The 23086-nt window shown below is 43.4% G+C and overlaps 1 protein-coding gene across 8 annotated transcripts in view; it reads left to right on the top strand.

The window, feature by feature from the left end:
* Nucleotides 1-23086, top strand: part of LOC119647574 (contactin-associated protein-like 2) — a 231225-nt gene that overhangs the window by 72572 nt on the left and 135567 nt on the right. For 5 of the 8 annotated variants that reach the window (XM_038048576.1, XM_038048574.1, XM_038048575.1 and 2 more), the window contains 5 exons: nt 11965-12276; nt 12666-12900; nt 13662-13881; nt 22037-22172; nt 22597-22881. In XM_038048576.1, coding sequence (XP_037904504.1) covers nt 11985-12276; nt 12666-12900; nt 13662-13881; nt 22037-22172; nt 22597-22881 — 1168 coding nt within the window. In that variant the 5' untranslated portion in view covers nt 11965-11984. The remainder of the gene's footprint in view (nt 1-11964; nt 12277-12665; nt 12901-13661; nt 13882-22036; nt 22173-22596; nt 22882-23086) is intronic. The other 3 variants (XM_038048580.1, XM_038048578.1, XM_038048581.1) reach the window with 1 other exon arrangement.

The raw sequence follows: 23086 nt of genomic DNA, 5'->3' as shown, positions 1-23086 counted from the left end.
CGCACAATGCGGTCCATCTGATCGGTGCTCAGTATGCAGGGCTTCCGCAGAGCCCCAATTTTCCGAGTGACAAGCTTATAGCCAAGTCCCCACAAAAAATGCAAATATTGGCGACTCCTAATAATTACAGTGCAGTCCATTCTGCTTTTCGGCATCAAGGTATAGGCTGATGCTGTTGGCATACCCCCTTGCACCTTGTGTAAATACAAAGACGGGATGCTTTGTGGGTGACGCCTGCCTATCGCACTATCTCTAAACCGATCGTGACGGTGATCGCGGAAATGATTCCACTGTCCTTCTTTAAAATGAGCGTAAAGCCATACACCAGCGGAAGGGAGAGCACTCAAGGGTTGCTCCTGACGAACGGCAATACACACTAATTGTGTGAAAATTTTTTTACCAAAACGAAACTAGAAGCAGATAGAATGCGCGGCTCATTTTCAACCTAAGCGCGTCGTTCCCAGCTCCTAGGTGGGCACAGAAGCTTTCAGTCTTATCTGCACAAGATGGGGAAGGCACGATCTCCCGACTGTGTGCTTTGCAATGAGGTTGTGGACGACAGCGAACGCACCCTCTTTTCTAGTAGAAGGTGGGGTGGGATTCGTCAACAACTTTATTTAGACACTGGGGAACTCTCTGTAGAGAACATTGTCAAAGAGATGTTGAGTAGCGCTGACAGGTAATTCTTCTAGTTCTTTTTATTGCAAATAACATTGATTTCGGCCGGTCGAGGGGCCGGAAGGCCGGGATTTCCTTCAACTTCCTTGAACTTTCATTCTTCTTCTCCCCTCTAATTGGTAACAGAGATTCCCTGTCTTCAAGGGTCCTTAAGGCGGAGGATGCGAGAGGGCTAGCCCGAAATGTGAAACTGTTCAAAGCTAGTTTTCTGACCACGGGGAGGTGTTTAGTTGGTAGTTCGACAGCGTACCGTTGCAGTAGTCCAACATTCTGTTCGTAAACGCATTCACTTACCCAACCCCAATTAAAAAATATATGAAGGGACCAACTTCATAATACCTCCTGCATTAATATCTCGCTACAAACCCCAGCAGAAACCAGCCCCATTTTCCACCGAAAGTACCGCTCCTTGAGTCTGATTTCTCTGCATATTGTCAAACCTGACAATACAGCAACGCCCATATTCTCATTCCTAAAAATATTCGCCTTCCTTAGCCCTGTCTTCATTTCCGGTGCGTTTTCACATACTGGTATCCCCTATGCCACTACTATATGTTACTTCATCACTTGAAGATGATGGATGGAGGGAACAATTCCACCTACTCGAGGTACTTTTTTATATACTTAAATGTTTCTCTCATTACCATCATATCTTTCAATCAGCCTTGGATCCTTTAGGGGCAGAGATGGGGTCATAGACCGATCATTATTTGAGATCATAATTTATTCATGCTATTTTTGGTGTTGCACCAAATTGAGTCTCCAAAATAACAGAATATTTTTCCTGAAATTTACAACTTAACTTTACTTGTTTGTAGCACTCCACGTAAAATGAGAAATTAACACCAATTTACATCACATAACTTTTCAATTGACTCATAACAACGTTAATTTTGTTAATTTTGTGACTGAATATCATCACATTCGCTCTGTGCTCCAGCAATTATCGCAAGCTAATGCACTTTGCAAAACTGCTCCAATATACAAACATATGTGCATAATTGACATATTTTTTCGTATCTCAGAAATCAATAATCGTGATAATGAGGCAAACTGATTTATCAGATTCAATGGAGCATATGAAATGGCATGAAATAACGTACATGCAAATAGGAGCCCCCGGAGCTTCCCCATGACTATGACGGTAGCATTTCGCTCAATTATCACTTCCCAGTAAGCTCCTTGTCTGGGAATTCGCGAAGGAGAGTTTGGGATGTAGAGAGCGTGCTATTGTAAAATAAGTAAACTCATTTATCTCTAATAAGTACGAGTATCTGCACTGCATATGAGACTACGATGAAGCGCTGGGTGAATGCATCGGATTAAAATTAATACGAAATTTATCTCCAGAGTGCATGGGACTGAAATGCATGGGTCGTGAGATTTATCGAATAATTCTGAAATCATATTCGAAATGAACAGTTTAAATATTAATCTGAGCCGAATATCATTTACTTGTTTTATGCTTGCTGAGATTGTGAGCATTAACAAGGGAAAAATAGAGGGAATGCTCCATTGAACGGGGAGTCGAAATCTTCTTGCATGAAAAATTCTCATCTAAAATTCTTTACGTGGATAGATTTCAGCGAATGGAAGAGCAACAAAGTTTTTACTATACAAAGCACGTTACTTTGTAGTGAGTACGACTATGATTTTCGTTTCTGATAGCTTATTCCGAGTCTATCTCTGAACTGATACCCATGGCTGGACAGATATCCAGGACGAAGGTAGAGAATATAATCAAAACTGGATGCTGCAATACAGACAAATAAAGTGCTTGGAATGGATCTGGATTGAAAGTTTGATAATGCGATTGCAAAATAGAGGCATCAGGATAATATGTGATAAATCCTTAAATATGAATGCAAAAGGTTTTGGTCTTATGTCATTTTAAGATTAAATTCTCCGAATGTTATTTGTCTCCTTGGAGGCTTCTAAAACTCTTTGAAGCTGCATGGGTTCGCTGCAGTTCTAGGCATAATCATCAAGTATGTGAGGGGCCAGATTAAAATAAGGTTTCAACTTTATATTTAATAATAAATGCACGAAGAAAACTGACTTTACTAAGGGGAGATGAATTATCATTAATAGAGAAACATACATATAATATTCAAGATACTGCGGGGACTGATTCAAGAAAATTAGGTTCAAAATTGGCCTTAAGTGCATAAAAAATGGATGCAAGATTTCGGTAGCTCAGTTACGGACCATATTCTCAAGATCACAACAAAAACCGTTTAGCTTTTCAACACAAAAGGATGATCAAGGCCAGTAAGCAGAAAAGAGAGCATATCCTCAACCTCTCAAAACTAATTTAAACAAATAGAGGAGAAGGTCTAAATGTGGCCCCCCCTTTTGTTTTTCGAGCATGAAAAGAAAAATGAAAATCGGCATGTCAAGTTTCATGTGCTATGCATTTCAATATTCTCCTGGTCATTGATTCGTAAGGAAAAAACATGATAAAATTCCATATGTTTTTAACAAAATCGTATATTTCGACGTATCCAAAATTTTGGGTTTGATGTAAAGTGTGGGTAATATGGCACCCAGGGGGCCATATTGGAAGTATGAAAAATTCTTTAAAAAATATTCTCCAAAACTTAACAATTAAGTAAAAAATAAACAATAAATTACCTTCTTTTCTTAAAATTAAGTAAATCCATTAATAAAAAAATAATAATGAACATAATAAAAACGAAATCAAGATAAAATACATATAAAATAAAGTTATCGGCAAAAATCGCAAATATAATAATCTCCTTCGTTTCCCGCACAAACGCAATGAGCCCATAAATTGCATCCCTGGCATTGAATCCACTCCTCCCCTTGTTGGTCATTTGAATACCTTGCATCACAAAATAAGCATTCTGCATCTAAGCTCGTTGGTATTTTATCATTTGAAGGTCCTTCGTCGAAGCTGTCGGATTGTGTGTCTAAATGATTTTCATCTGAGACAGTGGTGTTCCCTCCACGGCTACGACTTTGGATATTGTCAGGATTCTGATTTCCATCTGAAGCACTTGATGTACCTGCCAGGTGTGTTCTATATGCAGAAGAAGTGAGTACTTTTGGTGTGGTACGTTTTCGCCCTCGATTCGAAGTTTTATTTTTAGGTTTTGGTATTGGCTGAATAATTTCTGGTGAAACTATGATGTTTAACTGATGATGCAACAACTCATCTCTTTGCGATGCAGTCAAATTTTCCTGTGTGTTGCTCCCTGGGCGGTTTTCGGAAGTGTTTTCATCGTTATAAACTTGAGCTTCTGCTAAAAAATCTGCGTCAGAAAAAATCTGCGGATTAAAGGGGTAGATTCCGGTGACGCGAAATCCATTTGCAGCGATTTCTCCTGTTGAGCTTCGTAGATAGGCTCGACCAAACAATTCGGCGATATCGTAGGGTTTAAGCAACCGATCGGAATGCAACAAGAAATTTCGGATTTCTTCACTATAATAGGTTTTTAGTGCCCCCATAAAGGTTTTATCCAGGGGCTGCAATTTATGCGTGGTGTGAGGTGGAAGAGTAACTATTGTTACATAGTTCTCATGAGCTAACTCCAGAAGTTCAATGTTACGAGTGTGGCTGTAATGCCCGTCGAGTATTAACAGTACAGGTGACTCCTTAGTTGGATTTGTTTTAGAAAGAAAATGACGAAACCAATCGGTGAATAAATTCGTTTGAATCCAGCCGGATGGGTGGACTTTGCCGATAGCACCATGCGGAGCTCCTTTCATAAGTATATCGGAATAATTTTTTCTGGGGAAAATCATCATGGGTGGTATAAAAAACCCGGAAACATTCATACAGCAAACCACGGTCATCAATGATCCTCGTTCCGCAGCAGTTAAAGCACCTATTTGTTTTTTGCCTTTCTTCCCAATTATTTGAGGAACTTTAGATTGAACGATTGTCAGCCCGGTCTCGTCAACGTTGAAAATGCGATCAGGAGGGTATCGAATTTTTTCCATTCCAATATACTCCACGAGTTTCTTTTCTATATTAGGTGGAAGTACAGTTTTCCTGCCTAGCGGTTTTTCAACAATTTTTTCAGACTCTCCTAGATTGTGCACCAACCTTCTTAATGTAGTCCTCGGTACGCCAAACATTTTTACGGCTTTTTTGTAACCCATTGTCTTACTCCTGACTACATCTATAGCTTTTTTCATTTGTTCCGGCCCCCGGAGGCCATAATCGAAACCGAACGGGGGGCCATATTAGACTTATGCAATCACAGAAAAAAAAAGCAAAAAATAAAACGAAATGTAAGCCGTGCTTCAGCATTACCTTGATATGTAATACTGCTGAACCTGTAAAAACTTTTTAGCACAAAACACCATTTAAACATGCCACATTTACAGGAATACCGACAACAAATATCTTCTTGGAAGAAAGTTAGAAGAACACAAAGAACAGAAACTAGAATTTGTCTCTACCATTTGTCATTTAAATGACATATGGATACATGAAAAAACAGCTGTTAAGATTGTGGTTGTTGCACAGTGGCGTTTTTATCTGTGGCTGTTTTGTGTCGCGTAGAATCGTAGGGGGCCAAAATACCAGCAGGGGCCAAATTTAGACCTTCTCCTCTAATCGATTCTCCGACAACCTTGTGAGCACCAATCCAGATATTGATAAGATTTTTCTTACTAAGAGCCGCCTCCGTGTGTTCATCCAAAAGATCCAGTTTCACCATCCCTAACCATGACTTTATGGTATCAATGATTTCACTTTCACTCCACCACATCCGTTTATCTCCCCCAATCCCTCTTCAGTAATGCCCGATAATGATTTTGAAAGTACCCTGTTGAACTATTGGCTGGAATCCATAGAAAAAAGTTGTAATATTGTTCAGCAAAAGCCGTGGGTACGTCATTTGAGCTGGTTTTTGCTTACAGATATTATTTATTATAATCTTGCAATGGTGCCTTTGTATATGCCGAACACCTATCGTAAACGGTCGTTCACCCCGACCATGCTATGCTGTGCAAAGTAGATATGTCAAACAGCTCTTCAGAGCTACTTACTCCGTAAGCCTTCACATCACTCAACCGGAAGCAAATAGCATCATCATCAACGGCGCAGCAACCGGTATCCGGTGTAGGCCTGCCTTAATAAGAAACTCCAGACATCTTGGTTTTGCTCCGAGATCCACCAATTCCATATCCCTAAAAGCTGTCTGGCGTCTTGACCTACGCCGTCGCTCCATCTCAGGCAGGGTCTGCCTCGTCTCCTTTTTCGGCTCCGTATTATTATGTTGAGCCCGCTTTTTGCTATCCAATATACCTTTTCCAATGCGCCCTCGCAACAATATCACCAAGTTTTCACCATACACCACCGCCTTCACAGCGCTCCTGTTCAATATCCATCGAATTTCATCCATCACTACCAACCAACCAGGTCAAGTGCCTACTTCCCACATCGGATCGGATTATCCTCGTTCTTTACACTGGATAGTAGCAAAAACAATTCTCTTCTGGTTGGGGCCTATTTGATGGCTTTAGTGCGAATGTTGTTGGATGCTCCCTCTGTATTCCGGAAGGGAACTAGGATATATAGCTCGTAGTGTGCCAGACTTCCCATCATGGTAAGTACCTCGTGAAGAGCGGTTTCTGTGGGTTTGCCTTTGAAGTAGGCGTGTCAAGAACATGGAGAAAAACGTCTTCTTAATGATCATCCTTAAGTGGATGTTTTAGACACGCTCTGAGTGAATGGAAGCTGATTGGTAGAAAGTCCTTTCAGGAGTTCTAGCCGCGCGTGTCCGTTTTCCGATAGTGTAGCTCCGGTAAATCTCTACAAGGCACGACACAATCCTTTTTTGCGGTTTTTGGAGCCTGGCCTGCCCAGATGATTTTATCCTCGGTAGATATCGACTTGATAATATCATTCGACTGAAACTGCGAACCCTCTAGTTCTGACTTACAGTTCTCCTCACTTGCAAGGAAGCGCATATGGACTAGGTTCTCCAGAATCTCACAGACAATTCATCCAAGAACTTTCCAACTTTTTAAGAAAGGATGGGCTTCTGTTTTCGTTTGTCAAATTCTTACTGAGTCTCGCAGACTCGAAGGTACCTTCAATATTCTGATATCAATCAATTATCACACTTCTCCGATTGGTGTGCTGCCCAGGTTATACACCGATAGGTTTCTGTTAACAATAAAATCAAAGAAAGCCTCATCTTTTTCATTGGTTTCCAAGGTTCACCAAAACGAAAGCGTCAGGTTGACGCCACAACATACCAACAGGTTGGCCTTCACGGCGGGTGCCATTATTCTTCCGCTGTAGGTGATCGGTAGTGAACCATGTAAGCCAAAGAGATATACTCGTTCTCCGCTCTCGCCTGTTACAGTTAGGATGCTGAAATTTAGGTGCGGGCACAGAAAAGCTGTGTGCAGGCGGTTTGGCAGCAGAGACTGGATGAGCTTATCCTTAGCCAGGCGAATTTTCGACAAACAGATACGAGCCAACAGGTTCCTGGAAATCTTGTCGTATGGGGCAACCTTGAGTTTTATGCCCTTGCAGGCGTCGTTCATTTAAGCGACGCACGAACCCTGGAAAACTGATCGTGGCATATTATGACATGGAACCTACATACTATCTGGTAGGAATCAAAGGAGGGGATGCACCCCCTTGTTCCCGCTTGTCGATGACCATCTCCAAAAGTCCAGTCTCAACGCCGGTCGCACCTCCGGTGTCAGTTTGAGACTAGCGGAATTGTCCTCGGCCGTTGTAGTTTCAATGTTTGCGAAATAGCCTGCATGCATACTCTGCTCCTTTTGATTTGTTGTTTAACCTCATCCTGCGATCAATTGTGGTTGAAGGCGGTTGGTTTCACCTTTTGCTAATTTTCCAGACATTTGCTGTTGTATTCCACTACAGTTGTCTGGTATTTACCGAAACCCTTTTCATTCCGCTCATCGATAGTACCGACGTCCTTATTCATCACAATCTTGCCGTATGGTACTGGTTCTGGAACAGAACTCCCTAACAGCTAACCTGTCTGCTCCCTCACTTCCATAGGTCCCTGCTGTACTGGCACCAACTGAACTGCCTTCGACGATTACTATCTCCTGACTGGATACCAGCAACTCCAATAATGTGCCTGGCATAAACACCTCTTCTTGTTCTATCGACGGCTTATTACCTTTTAAATTTAAATTATCATAAAATCCATGTTCACTCAGACTCGCCCGAACGTCAGGTTAAGGGGCTTACTTAAAACTGAAGGAATCGAAAGTGTTCAGAATCCGCAGCGTATGCTGTTTCACCTTGACTTGAGGTCCAATTACCACCTTTACAATGCGAGGAGGATGGTATCTTGACTGTTGCTTCAGTTCCCTCATTCCCGAAATCCGCTTACCCTTAAAGCATGACAATCCTCATCAGTTAGGCGGACCTAATCCTAGCCCGGTCCTGCAGGCTCATGGAGCGACCGAAGATGGTTGCAACGACCACCGAAGAGAGTTTATATAACCACTAGCGCGGTTATGCAACCTTAATGTTAAGCGTAATTAGACTAGTCCACCAATCAGGGAATACTTTCTGTGAATTATAATCCTCAAATTAAAAGAGTGTAATTATCTTGATGGGGGACTTGCTGGGCCAAATAATAGTGATTGATAGTGAAGAGGATTGACCTTCTTATCCCATGGAACGCCTAATGATTTGGGGAAGGAAACTAGGAATGTCGCTAAGGATGGGTGGGTTTTGAAAATTGGGATGAGGAGTAATTATCGGTGTAGAAGGGTTACAGAATACGATAGTCTCGCATTTCTGTGGATTCAGGAATAGTTTTCAGTAGGTGAAGTACCGGTAGAGCGCGTCCAAATAGGAATTCAAGCGAGCTTCATCGGCCGGGATGTTTCTGGTGAAGGTGTAGAGGATGGGTCATCCGCGTATTGGAGGTTTCGGATTGGATTTGGGTGTGAGGTTCGTTTGGGATCTGCGGTGAGCAGGAAGAAGAGGGTAACGGAAAGGACTGATCCCTAAGGGATGCCAACCGGACTTGAATAGGGAGAAAAGAGGTGTTCTTGGCGTTGAACATGGGCTTGCCGCCCGTCAAGACAGCTAAGAATTAGCTTGTAGCGGTGCGGAAATGGAGCATGTAAGCGAATCGAGTATATAGCCGAAAGCCTTCTTTATGTCGAGGAGACAGGCTATGGTCGGCGCATTCCGGTTGAGGCCCAGAAAGACGTCCGGAGGGCGTGAATGATTGAAGTCACAGTGCTCGTCAATGATGGGTTTTATGATCCACTCGAAGGTCTTGGCGGAGGATGAAAGGGTCGAGATAAGCTGCGGGATTTAGAGGGTTCTGATTCTCTCTTGAGATGGGAACTACCTGAGCACTGTTCTAATCTGTTATAAAGTGGGCGTTGATCAGACAATAGTTGATAATGGAGGACGTGATGGGAGCAATGCTACGGGCACAGTTTTTGAGGAAGATGGGGGAGATTTTGCCAAGTTCTACCGATTTTTTGCTTTTTGAGACGGCGATAGAGGCCTTGACGGAATCTGGACTGACAAAGTGCATGAGGAGGATATTTTCACCTTAACTTCGGTCGGCGAGAGCTTGAGTGAAAATATTTTGTGTAGGTTGAGGAATGAGAAAGAAAGAGTGTGTAAGGAGTTGGGAGATGTCTCCACTTACCTCGTTTTCGAAACATGGTTCACGGACGTGGAGGGTGTAGTGGTGTGCCTGGAGGAACTGGTCAGCGAGGTCGTTCACCTTTTCTGTGGGGTGGGATATTTTTGGGTTGGATCACGGTTTGTTGGACAGGTTTGCCTAAACGCGGGCAGGTTTTTCTGAATTCCGTGTATGTACCAGAGTTCAGTTCGGTATAGAAGAGGTGGTTGTGGAGATATTGGGTGTAAAGGGTGAGGACTCTTTCGCGGATGGACCTGTCCAGTTCGCGGATTTCGGAAAGAAGGTGAGAGGGTTGAAGGGGTATGTATTTCTAAATAGTCTCCGCCTGAGGGTCTTTTTCTATTGGATGTCGTTTAGAATGTAATCGGGGAGGGTAATGAAGTTGCGGTAGTTTAAGGGACCGGATGGGATCAGTTCCTCACATACTTGCCGAATTGCTTCGGTGTATTGAGGGACTGTTTGGTGAATGGTGTCATTGGGAACTGTATTGTGGATGAGAGTAGGAGGTCTGAAGTTTAGTTTTGGGGGCCAGGTTGATGTGTGTCCAGTTTGCGCGCTGGAAATCTGGAACTGAGGACGAGGTGGAACGAATGACTCTGTCTGGGAGTTTGATGTGTAGGATTATGGCATCACGGTCGCTGATGCCAGGGACTATTTCAAGGAAGGGAAAGGTGTTTGGGTTGGGAATAACAGTTAGGTTACTGCTAATCAGAAAGTGGTCAAAGTAGCAATGGTAGTGTGTTTTGTTGAAGGTTAGAAGGGCCGGGTTGAAATGCGCTAGGTTGATGGTGGGACGGGAGGTTGAGAGAAAACGATAGAGCTGATCTCCGTGTCTGGTGGGTGTCTGGCGTTGAAGTCTCTACCGATAATCACGGTCCGTTGTCTTTTGGGATGGTGAAGTTGAGAAACGCAGAGGGACTTGATTCGGAGAATGTCGTGTGTGCCGGGAGATTAGTTGGGACAGTAAACGGAGGCAACGAAGACCGAGGTTGATTGGGATTCGAAAGGAATGAGGGTGGTTTCAATTAATTTGAAAGTATTAGGAGGTGGGTAAATTTGTGTGACTGGGAATTTATTGGAGATGAGGACAGCGGTTCCATCGCAGGTGCAGCGGCCTTGAGAGTTGTGGCCGGTCATTCCGGAAGTGGTTCAAATTGGGAAAGGAAGGATTGTATCTATAGTTCAACCTAGTTTCACATAGGAGAACTATATGGGGTTTGAACTCGGCAAGGAATAGCTCGAACTCGTGTCTGCGAGCTTGGCGAATAATGGAATTCTTGCGATTTCCTGGCGAACTCATAGAATTCTGGATTGAAGATGGTGGTGGGGTGGTTCATACAGGTAGCTGTATGGGAAGAGGTTCCACTTCGTGCGGCGTCTGTGAAGGACACAGGCGGATGGGTGAAGGCTGGATGTGTGGTTGAGTGACCAGACGGACGAAAGGAAGTTGTGGAGAAAGGGTGGGTGGGAGGCGCACGTTTTTGTGCGTTTCTCCTTGCCACCATCTGGACAAACCGACTGCATTTCTTGTAATTTGCGGGGTGGTCGCTGCCCCCGCTGTTAACGCACTGCGGTACCTGTTCGACAGTCTTGGCGCATTCGCCAAGATCATGTATCTGGTCACACTTAAGGCATCTGTACGCGAGGTGGCAGTTGGTTGCCACGTGCCCAATGCACTGGCAATTCTCACATTACAGCACTTGCTTGTTTTTAATCTGTTCGAAGCGGACGACCATGTGCTGAAATGCTTTGACGTTACGCAACTGCTCCTCACTGAAAGTCACGTCAAAGGTAACCAACCACAAGTCGAGGTTGATGTTGTTGATTTTTGCCCTGGTCATGGCAAAGGGTTTAGTGCTCTGGGTGCTAGAGACTCCCTGAGCCTTAAATTCGTCGACGATCTCCTGAGTGGGGAACGTCGTATCTAAACCTCGGAGAATGAGGCTGGTTGTCTTCTGGGACGGAAGAGTATATGTGAACTTGTTATGATTCTTCACAAGGAGCTGTTGGGCGGTAGAATAATCTTTCGGCATTTTTGTAAGTATTTGTTGTGATCCACCTGATTTCTTTATCAGGTAGTTCTTAGGGAGGGCATGGGAAATCGATTGTTTAATCGATTTAAATATTTTTGCATTTTCTACGACTACAAGTGGAGGGATCTTTCGTCTTACCTCCTGTTTCTCTGATGGCGCCGCTTGTCTGGGTTGCTGAGGTTGCTCAAAAGAATATCTTTGGAGTGTTTCGTCCAGTTTTTATAGCCTACCAGCAGCTAACATTTCAAGATCCAATACAATAGTATATTGTGTATGGTTGTCGTTCGAAAATTTACTTTGACGGCGCTCATTAAAAATATTTTTATCACTAGAAAGGAAAAAGTATCTAAGGAATGGGTGCATCAAATTTCATGTAACATCTCCATAATAATAACAAAATGCAAACCGTCTGGTTCATGTTTTGCAGGTTTCCACATTTCAAGTAAAATCCTTGCCATAATATGCGAGGACATTTCTGCAAAGAAAACCCAACAAACCTGAAACCAGACGAAAAAAAAAAATGTTTTCCATAACGAAACATCAGACATAACAACCACGTCTTTATGAAATTCATTGATATCTTCTATTATTATTTTCCTTTTTACTTTCAGAAGACCTGCATCGTTAGAAGATGAAGCGCCATGTCATCCTGGCGCTGGTGACTTTAATTGGCTTCTTCTATTTCGAGCTACAGCTATCACTTGTCGAGGCTGGAAACAGTACAAACAAAGCCCAGGGTCAAATATATGATAAATGTACGGGACCAGGTGAGCCAGGACCATGCAAGAATTACCTGCACAAATGGCGGTTCGAGCCGCTAACAAACAGATGCACCACTTTTATTTGGGGCGGTTGCGAGGGAAACAGTCAAAATCGATTCGATTCAGAAGTTGAATGTTTGTACCATTGTATTGGTTCACCACGTAAGTATGGATGGCTTGAAGGCATCACCTTGTATAATAAAATATTGATTTCCATTTTCATTAATTACCATTCGGAAAGGCATTTCACATTCATGAAGGCAGGACTCATGCAAGCATGTTAGAGATAAATTGAGGGCATTTTAAAATAGAAAAGGAACGAGTCCTGCACAAACTGACCAAATGTTCATCCATATGAATGTAGGTCGAAATTTACACTAAAACCTTTGCTGAATGGACAACTCCTTTCCGGACAGTGTAACCAGAAAAGGAGCTGACTTTCTGCCTTCGAACTCCAGGAACAGTCAATAAAATATGCATTGCAAATCACCATTCATCCACTTATTCTGTCGGCCAAAAACTTGATTATAAACTTTCTCTCAATCCTTTAGATACACTTCCACCATATTTGCAATCAACGACAGTGGGTCCAGCCACAACGCCTGCATCTGTAGACCAAACCCCCAAGGCGGACGTGAGTGGAGAATCCAGCGCTGTGGAGCAATACGAGAACCGAGGAGCTGAGCTAACGTTTGCCGAAACCGGGGAAGAGAAAACATTTCTATTTGCCAAAAATAATACGTTTATCCAAGTAGATGGCGATATTATCCAAACTTTTCAGTTAAGGTTTGTTCTTTGATTGCAATCTCAGCGTTTGTTTAGTTGTTTGTTCTGGAGTTTGGACAAGCCTTGGTAGGGCTACTTGCAACGAACAAAATATGAATTTTCCTTTAATATTGAAAGTTACACTTTTCTAACTATATTTCCACTGTGTCCACAGATGAATTTATTATTCACAGCTATAAAGCCGTCTCGCTCAAGTCCTTTTGTCCTGGAATATTTTCAAATTGGTGGAGCTCGTACTCTTTTAAGCATTAAATTTCTGCAATGTTTGGTTGAGGCTTTTCTGGCTTCGGCTTGCGTTATTGCACCTTCAAGTTGGCCAAAACTGCAACTCCAACAAATACGGAAGAACAGTATCCAAGTAACTTAAATTGGATTTCAAGATAAACTGCACTAAGAACAGTTGGCATCGATCTTTATCCTCCGTTTGAAAATATTCCAAGAAATTGAGCGAGATGACAGAGCTTCCAAAGAAATCCACTCTATATTCCTCCATTCAGTTTCAAATTACATTCAATTAGACAAGAAACCTAAGTACCTCCTTTCTCAGCTTTCCGCTCCCTCGGATTCAATTCTTTCTTAATTCCCTCACTATCTACCGATTCCTTTTTTCCCCAACCGTTTCCAATTTCCACGGTATTACACTGATTGTAGCCGGGTCCTTTTTCCCAATGATTCAATCCTTTTTCCCTATTTCTCCGCTCTTCCTTTCAACGTTCCCTCAACGCCTCTCACATCACCAAACCATCTTGTATCTTTTACAGACTTTGCCGGGAGATTTCATTTCAATTCCGGACACGACTTCCACATGGTTTACTTGTGTATCATAATGTTAAAAATCCGGATGGGATTGACCTCGATCCGTACGCCTTGTACGTCATTGTGGAGAAAGGCCAATTAAAAGTTGTTCATGTCTTTGGCAAGCATTCGACAAGTGTTACAGTTGGCGAAGGATTGAATCGTGATGAGTGGCATAGTGTCATGGTGAGTTTTATATAATTAAGTTGGAAAGATTCAGATTGGGAGATAGGAGCAAGTTTATGGTGTTTTCAATTGGGAAAAGGTCAGATTTAGCTGGAAGGATATTCAGGAATTAGGGAAGTTGAATTGAATGTTCATCGATTACCTCGTCGTATACGAATTTGATTGAAGAAGCCATGAAGAAGTCAAACGAGAACATTCTCTTTTTTGAAAGTTCCTTAAAAGAAGGGAGGGGAGGACCACGTCTCGTTATTCCGACTGCTACCTTATGTTTACCTAATTTTAAATTTCAGAATGATGGGCGTGACTTTATATACAATAATATTGCAAAAATATATTAGCTTTTGGAGTCCTTAGAAGATCCCTTTATTGACTGCGTTGAGTGGCAAAAGAAGCTGCAAAGTGCCTGCCACTCACTCTCAGTTCTTCCCCTCTCATATCGGTTAAAATCATTTTAGATATTTTTACGCAATTATAAGCTCGGATGAATCCTCGTTAATCAACTCGCGCCTCCACACTACTCCACCCCAGCTGATACTGGATTTCAGCGGTAAACCCGAGTACTGGCCCGCCAATTTTAGGAGCGCAGATCAAATCTCACGCGCCGTGCACCCTTTTTCCCCGAGACCTCAGCCCCTGAGAAAAAAAGCTTTCACCTGGACACGGAGACGTTCTTGGGCCTGCTGTCGCCGTCAAGCCTAAAGAAGTGCTTCCCTCTATTCAAAATTTCATATGGACCCTCATATGGTGGTTGCAAGGACTTCGGATCCGATCCACGCCAACGAAGACGTGTGTGTAGATATCCAGATCCCTGGGGATATTAGCTTTCGTCGAAGAATGACGGGATGGCGGGGATGATTTTAATCTTGCCGCGGTGTCCCGGAGCAAACGCGAAAGCCCAGTCGTGAAAGAGGCTGATCTGGTATCAAACACAGGACCACTGGGGAGTCTCAAATTCTTCCCGTATAATAACTCGGCGGAGCTGGCGGCAAACTCTTTACGATGGGCTGTACGTTGGGCAACTAGAACGAAAGGTAAGACTTGCGAACACGAAGAATCATCATGTGTCATTATAGCAGCGCTTCGAGAACAGGGTAGACTCGGACTGCATTCCCTGGTCAGTAATGACTTCGACCGGAATTCCAAAGCGTGGGTTCCATCCGCGACAAAGTGCCTAGATGCACGATTGCGCGGAAATGTCGGCTAGAAATATTGCTACAGGGCACGGCGTGAACCCATCGATAATTGTCAGGCAGTACTTGAAGCATGGTAATCTCTCAAGGGGCCAATAATGGCAATGTGGATCGTGGTTTTGTAGACCGAGAAAATCGCCTACATCTTTCTGTACGTGCTTGGTGACTCTAAACTTCCGACACGCGCTGCACTATCTGGCCCAGGAGTTAACATCCTTACTCATTGATGGCCACAAATATTAATTAGTGACAAGCCGATTCGTTGCCTGAATGGTTGCGTCCCCAAGATCGTCTAATGCATAGAATATTTCCTTGTGAAGAGCGGCCGGAATATATGGCCTGGGTTCCTTTTCAGAGGTATTCACGGAGTATTTAGGAGGTTGAGCCGAAAAGGGAAAAGTCCCGGAATTTGTATTTGGTGTTGTCCGTGAGGCTCCGAAGCACTGCGTCATCCTTCTGTGCCTCGGCGATTGTCGAAAAATGGACTGTGGCAGGGAAACGCGTGACAAAGCATCTGCAACTAGATTATCCTTGCCGGACAAATGCTGGATGTCCGAAGTAAGCAGGCTTATAAAGCTCAGGTACCGGAGTTGGAGAGAGACGCTTTGTCGGGCTTCTGCTTAAAAATGAAGATAAGAGGCTTGTGGTCCGTGAACACTGTTGAACGACCTGCCATCTAGGGAGTATCAGAAGTAGTTTGTTGCCATGTACGCGGCTAACACCTCACGATCATAGGTGCTGTAGTTGTGTTGAGCTGTATTCAATTTCTTAGAAAAGAAACTCAATAGCTGCCAGATTTGGTTCACCTTTCGGTGACCTACTGCTTTGTCTGAGGCATCGATGAATGCGGTTAGATGTGCATTTGTTTGAGGAAAGGAATGTAGTGTTGGCCAGCTTTCGTTTGACTAGCTCAAACACCTGGATGGCCTCTGAAGACCACGCAATCACGTATGAGTCTTTAGTCCTGTATCCAAACAAGTAGGCATTGAGGATTGCTTGATGTTGTGCGGCTTTGGGCAAGAAACGACGGTAGAAGTTTAACATGCCAAAAAACTTTCACAGATCCTTGACCGTCTTAGGTTATGAGAAGTCTATGATGTCCTGAGCCTTGTTTGGACCCGGTTGGATTCCCTCAAGGGGAATTATGTAGCTTAAAAACTTCAACTGCTGTTGAAGGAATTTGCACTTTTCAACATTAAGCGCAAGACCGACCTCAAGGAGGCGTTGGAAAATGCATTCGAGATGTTCCAAATTCTCAGACTCTGAAGAAGAGGCGACCAAAACATCATTCAAGTACACGAAACAAAAGTTGAGATTTCGCTGACTAGAGTGGATGAACTTCTGAATAGATGGCGCCGCAATGCACAGACCAAAAGGCAATCGTTTGAACTTTAAGAGTTCAAAGGGTGTAGATATTGCTATTTTCGAAATATCTTCTGGAGCTACAGAAATTTGATGGCACGCCTTGGCTAAGTCCAAGGTTGTGAAGTTAGCGAGGTTGTGCGAAGTGAAGAAGACCTGCAGCTATTTGATTGACTGCAATACCCTCCTCCTTTCTTCTCTTTCTTTCTTTGCAACAGAGAGCTTGTGGAGTGGTAGTGAACGCACCTTCGAGAAGATATGAGAGCCAATAGTACGGATGTGGCCCTGTAAATCATGCTTAGCTAGCTACGAGAGGCTACTTTCGATAGTTATGCTGCTGTATTTTTGAAGAAGCGCACGAATGAGAGGGTCGGCTACTTCCTGATCCTGAACATGATCGAAAGACTGGCAATAGAACAGGTGGCAAGTTTACTTAAAGACCTGAGTGAAGTGACGGGATCTATAAGAGGCCTATTCTGCAGATCCACTGACAACCCATAATGTTCTGGAAAGTCTACACCTAATATGGGACTACTGACATCCGCTACAAGGAAACACATGAGAACATTCGTCGAAGTCTCAGACTTACGTTTACTTGCCTACTAGCCATCCAAGACAATATCAATTCATCAAAACCTAGCCACTTTTAATTAAAGATGTACTCCGTTTACGAATCTCCAGCACTTCATTTCATTTAGAATCGCGGCAGTATATATAGTACGTCCCCCTCTGATCTCAAATTATTCCTCAACTTGAAATAGGAGTGACAATGTCCAAAGAAATTTGAAGCAACGAAGCGGAACCTTTGGTGGAAGGCAAGAAAAACTGGTAGCGCCAGTCAAACCCACACTGGACGCAAAAGATTCTACGGTCAGCATTCATGCGCGCGAAAGGCATAGGATCAATACAACTGTGATGGAAAAGCGCTTTAATGTGCTCCGTACCTACTTCCACGCTTTATTCTGCTATTCGGGACTGGATCAAACCAGCGAGAGAGATCTCACCGAAGCCGTATGGGGACTCGCAGAGGTGAAGGGATTGCAGGTCAACCTTGTCCAGCTCCTTCAAACGAAGTAAAAGCTAGTGATGTTAACAGAAATGGTTCAATATAAGTTTGTGGTGCCAGATTTGCGCTAACCAAACAGTGCGATTCAGAGAAGACGATAAATCGAAAGCAGAAGAACGCTCTGCGTAAAGAAACGAGACTCTTTGTAAAGGAAAACATTGACATTGCTGCACCACCAAATGCGGTAATTCTTCGAGAAATCAATCGTGTGGAGACCGAGCCTTTGATAGTAAAGTGTGAGGGAAACCTGGTGACTGCATTGAGGTCCAAACCAACCATGATATGCTCTTCTGAGTACCTTCCATTACATATTGTATAACTCTGCGCTTATGTCAAAAACAAGGGTTGGCCACTACAAACTGCATCATTCTAAAACCTCGTCCTTTCTGCTGATAGCAAGGCTGACAAAATTGCAGGACCATCCTTATCTTTCTCAGTACGGTTCAACGAAATCTTCCGTATTGGTTCAGTTAAGCGGACTACGATCTTCTACTAAGGAAAATCCGCAAGACCGGAAGCGCGTGTCCTGATTTTGAAACTGCTTGTGTTGAAAGTATCCTATCTGAGACAATTCTGCATCCAGGTCGTAGCTTATTCTAGAATGGATGGAATCGTAAGAGGAAAAACGTGATAGTTTACTCTAGTTTGGCTAAGTACTGCTGTTTCTTGAAGTTCTTCGTCGATGGGATCTAATAACGTATGCAAAACGAAATAACCTTGAGTATAAAATGCGAACGCTCAATATATCTACCATCCGGTCATTCCACCTGTCGAGCTCTACCTTCTTTGCAAAGAGAAGAACCCAAGCGTAATGCCCAATGCGGCTCCACCTGTCATCATCATCACCATCAACGGCACAACAACCGGCATCCGGTCTAGGCCCGCCTTAATAAAGAACTCCAAACATCCTCGTTTTGCACCGAGGTTCGCCATTTCCATATCCCTAAAAGTTGTCAGTCCCCCTCGCCTACGCCAACGGTCCATCTCAGGCCTGTCTGCCTCGTCTTCTTTTTCTACCATAGATAGTCTGACCCTATGATGAGATGAAACAGTTTTTGTAAACTGAAATAGGCTCTATTGGTAGCCAACAACCATGCGCTGTTATAGTTTGTGATTCTAGATAGGAGAAACGGCCCCAAAGTCGTAGTCTCCCTTCTTTGTTGTTCTCGTCTGACCAGTGCGATTCGATGTTGTTGGCTCTTTGTTCTTTGGCGCTGACGTTGCTACCATGTACTTCGTCTTGCCTTCATTAACGTGCAGCCCAAGATCTCGCGCCGCCTGCTATATCTGTAGGCAGATTGTACATCTCGGGTTGTCGGATTGTCCTTCCCGTAATATCAATATCGTCAGCATAGCCCAGTACTTGGGTGGACTTGAAGGAGTGGTACCTCTTACATTAACATTTACATCGTGGATCACATTTCCAGAACCAGGATAAAGAGGACGCATGATAGATCGTCCACTTGTCTTAGCCCATTGTTCATGTTGCATGTTCTCGACAGTGATCCTGCTGCTTTTATCTGGCCTCGCACATTGATCAGTCTAATCAGTCTTATCAAATTCGTCGGGATACCGAATTCTCTCATAGCCGTGTACAGTTTTATCCTGAATATGCTATCATAGGCGGCGTTAATATCGATGGAAAGATATTGCGACTAATGTCCACATTCCTACAGTTTTTCCATCGGTTGCCGCAGAGAGAAAATCAAATCTGTTGCTGGTTTGCCTGGAGTGAAGGGTCATTGGAATGGGCCGATGATGTACTGGGCTATCTGGCTTGGCAAGATCATTATCAACGGCGCAACAACCGGTATCCGGTCAAGGACTGCCTTAATAAGGAACTCCAGACATCCCGGTTTTGCGCCGAAGTCCACCAATTCGATATCCCTAAAAGCTGTCTGGCATCCTGGCCTACGCCATCGTTCCATCTCAGGTAAGGTCTGCCTCGTCTTCTCTTTCTACCATAGATATTACCCTTGTAGACTTTTTAGCCTGGCTCATCCTCATCCATACAGATTAAGTGACCCACCTACCGCACCCTATTGAGCCGGATTTTATCCACAACCTGGCCTAGCTAGATAACGGGAATATCTTGTAGATGGTACTCAGCAACGTGATACCTCTATAATTGCTGTACTGCCTGACATCTCCCTTTTTATGTATGGGATAGATATATGTCATTGTCATTCGTCAGATTTGATATTGATTCGCTGTCTCACATCTTGAGCATCAATTGATGAACTGCTTGGTTGCTCGCCTCCATATTTAACCAATTCGATTGTAATTCCATCGGCTGCTGGCGACCTATGGTTTTTAAGTCAATGGATTGCACGGACTGTTTCTTCCATGCTTGGTGGTGGCAGTATTTGTGATGTATCCCCTGAATACGGGCTTCATTCTTGCCTGACTGTTAAAATCTGCAAGCATGATTTTGGTATCATTCTTGGGACGGGCTTCGAGTGCCTGCTCAACTGCCTCCTAGAAGGGCGTTAACGTTAATGGGGCTTGTATTTATCAATTTGCCTCGGAAACGCAAAGTGCATAGCCTTTCCCTTCCCCTTGACAAAGCCGATAACAGCGGGGTTCATTTTTTGGTTGACTCATCTCTTATAACGCTGCTACATCAGCCTTATATTGGAACAGGGTATCGGCTAACATTCGGTCTGTACGGGGAACGCACGTTCCATGAGAAAATGCGCAAATCGTTATTCCGTTTTCGTTGTCGGGTTCGTGGTTTTAAATTACATCCTGTCCAAGGTCCCTTCCGTGGCTTCGTGACTTCGCTTTTCCATGTTGGGTTGTCAGCACCCTGTCTGTGCAATCTGTCCCGCTTTTAGGTGCGGAAAACTTGCCTTTATCCTTCTTCGTCTGCAGTTTTTCATTAAGAAAGAACTGATAGCGATTAACACGTGCAGGAGGAGATAGGATTTGATGGTAGAGCTGTTGATATTGGTCCAGCTGACGTTTCCCAGGTTTTGTGCTCCATCGTGAGTACCAATCCACGTTTCGCCCTGGAACCTATACTACTCTTTGACCGCATTTGCTACTGCTTCAACAAATATGTTGGACGTTCGCATTACAACCTATTAACAGTTCAAGGCCACTTGATTCTGTATACACTTTCAGATCCCTTAGTTCTTGCGTCGGCGGAGGACACAAAAAAGCATGGGGTAAGTAAGCAGAGACAACTATGACGTTTCTCCTTTTACCATTAACTTGGTATTGTAAGTTAACCGCAACAAGGTCGTGGGAACAGAATTGTCTCAGAGTGGTTGTCTCTCACAATTTTGACATCAGAACGCAGGCCCTCGGCCTCCAGGATCTCTCATCGAAGAAGATTCTAGTCCCTTTGACTAACTCAGTACCGCAGATTCTGTTAAAACTAATCCATAGCTCTTGAACCAGAAATATATAAGGACAGTTCTGAAACTTTGCCAGCCTTGCTGCCAATCGATACGGAGAAGTTTTGGCATGCTGCAGGTTAATTTAACTAACTCCTATGTTTGTAGACATAATTGTGGTCTAATATGGAAACCGTGGTTAACTGAAAAGTCTGCTGTGTTCAGTGTGGATTTCACTGGCGTTAGCAGCTTGTTCTCACCTTCCACCGAAAGCTCTGCTTTCTTGGGGCCGATTTCTCTGAATATCGCGACACTTGGTGGTATAGCAACGCCCATGTTCTCATTCCCAAGAAACTTCGCCTTCTTTCGTAATGTCTTCCATTGTCGTCGGCTGGAAATCCTCCCAGTTTCACGGTTTCCGGGCTGCATGGATCTGTTTCCACATACCGGAATTAAACCAGTTGCGTCCATATCACCTCCTCCTGATAGAGGACGGAGGAGAAGGTTCTGACAGGCAAGCCTGTAGTCCCTTCTCCTTTCCGGCCAAAGTTTCCTTATGCCAAGCCTTCCTTCCCCTTATTTTAGAAGAGTTAGGCAACAGTGTCACCAACAGGCCGGCCGGAGTCAGATTTCCAGTTCCTCTCATTAAGGGAGTTGCTGTACTATCCTTTCTGGTTTTCCACTGAAGTGGAGAGCCTGTCCTCTGCAAATCCTATCTTCATCTCCGTGAGAGAACATGAATGTGGAATGTGCGAAATCCCCACCAAAATGAGCTGGTATAAAAGCGACGTCGATAACAGTGATAGTAGTGCCAAAGTATACAAATTTGTCGCACCCCTGGAACATAGACTTAAACAGGAACATAACCACAGAAAATGGTTTGTCAGTGAAAACAACATATTCAAACCTCAAAATCGTGACTAACCATTATGACACAACTAACATCACCTACAACGAGTTGGAACAATTCTGAATAAATTGTCTTATATCCTCCTACATACCACTCACCGACCAACACTCATGTTATGGTTTCTTTATTTTCAGAATCATCCCCACATGAAACAATCATGTTTTATCATAAAATAAAATAGGTTTTATTGCTTCTTGCAATTGATTCTGGATTCCTACTATCCATGGAACATTCAACCACAATGACTTGACCAATTGAACTAAAATCGATTTGTCCTCTTCTGCAGGTTCGAATCGATGTACACGGAGCCAGGCTAATTGCACGAGTCGACAACAATCAGGAGGAAGTTTATCTGAAAGGACTTAATCATGATACAAATTACGGTGTCTCAGCAAATCTTCCATCAGTCGTTCTAGTTGGTGGTAAGTTCCAGTGAAACCAGGGTTGAATTGTAAAGGTCAATAGGCTCATTAACACCAGAATGACGAAGGAAACTTGTAGTTTGTGGTTGGCAAATGATCCGAGTTTTAGGCAAACATTTCCGTTTTCCAAAAAAGAATTAATTAGCTTTTCCCCAAGTTTTCCATTGTAAATGTGCCACGAGTGTCATGTCAATCAAAGGATTTCGGTATCAATTTGAAACTAAGCACGTCGGGGCTAATGGCACTTTTCAGTGATCCCTTTCCGCTGCGGGGGTGTGGCAAAATAAGCAAAGAGAGCGCCATTGAAGGTGTATCCTTTTATGCCATTGTAAGTGGAACAGCTTCGTCATTCTTGTGTTAAATGTTTTCTGATACGAAAAATTTTCCAATTTCCGAATTTCATCCTGGCTCTATTCTCGTGCAGGACTATCGTCTGAGGAGAAATTACACGGAGTGAAATACATAATCGAATCGTTTGTGGGCTGTATACGGAATATCGTCCTGAGCTCGGGAAAGGCTGCATCCGATCTGCTGCCAATAACCCCACTAATTGCTACAAAACATGAAAATGTAAAGGAGGGTTGCTTTAATAAATGCCATAGCCGGAAGAACCTGTGCTTTATTGGATCACGTTGTATTAATCATTACCATGATATCTCATGCGATTGTTTTGGAACCCATTACGAAGGAGAACAATGCGATATCTACAGTGAGTATTTGAGAGCTTTGCATGTTATTTATTACATTTCGGGTCATGCTATCGAATTGTGTAAGCCTTCCTGGTACGTCTACTGCTTGCAGTCGAGATGAAATTCGGGATCCAGTTGGACATGTTTTAAGTGCTTTTACTTGTGCCTAAGAAAGATACATTTCCGAGACTGGAAGCAAATTAATCTAGTTAAGTGACTCGGGAA

This window comes from Hermetia illucens, chromosome 2 (genome assembly GCF_905115235.1).
Source record: "Hermetia illucens chromosome 2, iHerIll2.2.curated.20191125, whole genome shotgun sequence".
NCBI classification, from domain to species: Eukaryota; Metazoa; Arthropoda; class Insecta; order Diptera; family Stratiomyidae; genus Hermetia; species Hermetia illucens.
The sequence above is the reverse complement of the archived record's forward strand: the minus strand, read 5'-3'. Positions and strand labels throughout refer to the sequence as shown.